Source organism: Mesitornis unicolor, unplaced genomic scaffold, assembly GCF_000695765.1.
Source record: "Mesitornis unicolor isolate BGI_N332 unplaced genomic scaffold, ASM69576v1 scaffold42284, whole genome shotgun sequence".
Lineage (NCBI taxonomy): Eukaryota > Metazoa > Chordata > Aves > Mesitornithiformes > Mesitornithidae > Mesitornis > Mesitornis unicolor.
This window is the reverse complement of record NW_010180154.1, coordinates 1199-3703: the sequence shown is the minus strand read 5'-3', so window position 1 is coordinate 3703 and position 2505 is coordinate 1199. Positions and strand designations below refer to the sequence as shown.

Below are 2505 nucleotides of genomic sequence, written 5' to 3'. Positions count from 1 at the left end.
GTTAACACAGATCTGAAAGTTTTCCCAGTGCTGAACGTTCACTGAGGGAAGTTGTAAAAACAGGTAATTTAAGACCAACAGCTAACAATAAAGTCACAATAAAGCACCCTGACATAGTTCATCTGGGGGGGTGTTGGTTTGCTTTACTTTTCAGGCAGACCAGGTTATCTTGGTTTAACGACCTGTAGAATTCATCTGACTCCAAATCCTGGGCCAACGCTCACCCCCAGGTCCCCTAGAAGGTGCCTTCTGCCGTATGGACAGAACACTTCCTCCCAACATCACAACCTCCTTGCAACAGGAGTTAACAAGAGCCAAGCTCTCCCTCTACCCTTCGAGAAGAATAGTCATGGCCATTTATTCTTACAGAAAGCATCCTTCATAGCTTAACAGAAAGGAAGAAAAACATACACCCCCATCTGATTTCTTTCAAACATTTCAACCACTTAACAAAAGAGTAGTTCACATCCCAGAGCCTGCGAGGCTCAGCTAGGAAAGACGGGTTCTCATCCCCCAGACAGGAGAGAAATTGCTCCCCTCTGTTTCAAAACCTGTTTTGCACACAGGCATCTCAGCACAAGGTGCATTCCCCTCCTCCCAGGAGGACCAAAGGCACTGCCTGGCTGCTACCTCCTTCCTCCCCGTCCTCCACACCAACTCCTGGGGCCTCTGAGCTGCTGTACCACATAGGAGCCTCCAGCATGATAAGCATTCTGCATCTTCACAAAGCCGAACGGCAAAGTTCAGGTCTCTGCCAGTGTCTCCTGTTCCCCCAACCAAGCACAATCTCAGCTCCAGACAGTGGGTCAGAGGAGAAGGGAGAGGTGTCTCTTTAGACTCTGGGAGAGGAACAGCCGCAAACGCCTGCCGGTGTTGTGGAAAAGCATCACCACATACAAGACCTGCTGCTCCTGGAGCTTGAGCTACGCACGCCCCTAGGCAAACACACAGACATCCAGTCTGCAAACACATGCTGTCTTACTGGTACCAACACCACTGCTCTCTGCTAAAATCGGGGACAGCTAAGTCAGGGTCATTTCGGGGTTTCTCCTGGATGATCAAAAGGAGCAGACAAAACAGAAACTTTCTCCAGGTCTGAGGACAAAAAGCGTAAGAAAGAGTAGCATACTCAAAACATGGAGTTCTTCTGTCTAAGGGAAGAGGTCTCGAGGTTTTTTCTTTTTAAGAAAACAACGTTTTCTTTTAAGAGAAAGAACGTATCACAAATACACAGCAGAGAGGACACAAGAACCAAACACAATTCTGGGACATTTACTATAGACACAGGGAGACACAGAAGAGGTGGAGAGGAGCTTTGTCCTACCTTTTCTGTTTTCAATTTCTTGATTCGCTTGTGGCTCTCCTCCTCCTCCTCCTCCTCCTTCTTTACCAAAATAGAGTTCCCCATTAACCCTGAATCCGGGATACTTTTGCTCACCTCCCCCACAGCAGAGGAGGTGCAGTGGAAGGGGCTGCTGCTTCCACCGCCACCTCCCTTGATCCCAAACCCATAGAGGTGCCCAGCAGGAGCCTGGCCACTGCCACCTGTGCTGCTGTTGGTGTGGCCCTGCTGCAGGTCATGTTGTTTGTCCTTCCTGGATTTTCCCACATCCTTATCCCGCTTGGAGCCTCTGCTGCCCGGGGCTTTACCTGGTTTCTCCTCTTTGTTTTTCCCACAAGAGGCAATGGTGGTGGTGTTGCTGGTGGTGGTATTATTGCCGTTTGGGTTACTGTTCACACTTTGACCCAGTGCTGAATTCATGCCAGTTGCCTCTCCAGGGCGCCCTTGGACTTCCTGCCTCTTGCCAGCACTGCTGATCTCAGGAATCCCATACAAGGCAGCAGAAGGCAGAGATTTATTAGCATCCTTAGAAGTTTTACTCCTTTTCACTTTTGATTTGCTAGTCTCTTTGTGAGATGAATTCCCCTGGGGAGCAGCGGACTGAACAGAAGCAAATTTTAGGCCATCAGCTAAGGCTGAGGTAGCATTAGCCCCACTGGAAGCAAGGCCCCCACAATCCTTGGAGCTGGCGGTGCTGCTGCTGGTGGTATTAGAATTATTCATCTCAAATTTCTGTCTGTCCTTCTCCAAATCGGCATCCAGATCAATTATTAAATTCCCAACACCAATTTCCCAATCATCACCACTGTCGTAAGTGTCAACAGTATTTGGATCCACACCTTTTCCTGCAGTGGAAGTGTTCAATGACATCCTGAAGATGAGATCTCTAGAGTAAAAATCTGATGAACTTTCCTTTGGAGATGTGGGGACATTCGTTTATCTCCGCTGGGCTCTTTTAAGTTCAACTCTTTTTGTCTTCCTCCCCCAAGTGTGTTTAGGTTCACACCCCGCAGTCTACGTCCACCTTGTCCTGTAAGAAGAGGAAACGTCAAATGTTTCTCATCTGCGTGTTACCAGAATATAATACAACTAATGAAAAGGGGAGAAGGTAGGGGGAGCAAAATCATTCCCTGTTGCCATGATTTTTTTCTTAAGTTTCTTTA

The 2505-nt window shown here is 48.0% G+C and overlaps 1 protein-coding gene across 1 annotated transcript; it reads right to left on the bottom strand.

The window, feature by feature from the left end:
- Positions 1-978: 978 nt before the first annotated feature.
- On the bottom strand, positions 979-2212 carry LOC104539490 (zinc finger protein 608-like). The gene is made up of 2 exons (XM_010183024.1): positions 1325-2212; positions 979-1095 (listed from the first exon to the last, which is right to left on the bottom strand). Exons 1-2 carry the CDS (start codon positions 2210-2212, stop codon positions 979-981), a joined length of 1005 nt encoding a protein of 334 aa, XP_010181326.1.
- Between the last annotated feature and the right edge of the window lie 293 nt (positions 2213-2505).

Excerpts from the sequence above, each read along its gene's own strand:
- LOC104539490 (XM_010183024.1), bottom strand. The coding sequence starts at position 2,212 with ATGTCATTGAACACTTCCACTGCAGGAAAAGGTGTGGATCCAAATACT. Across the intron at positions 1,096-1,324 it reads AGAAATTGAAAACAGAAAAG|ACCTGGAGAAAGTTTCTGTT; the intron begins GTAGGACAAAGC and ends TTTTGTCCTCAG.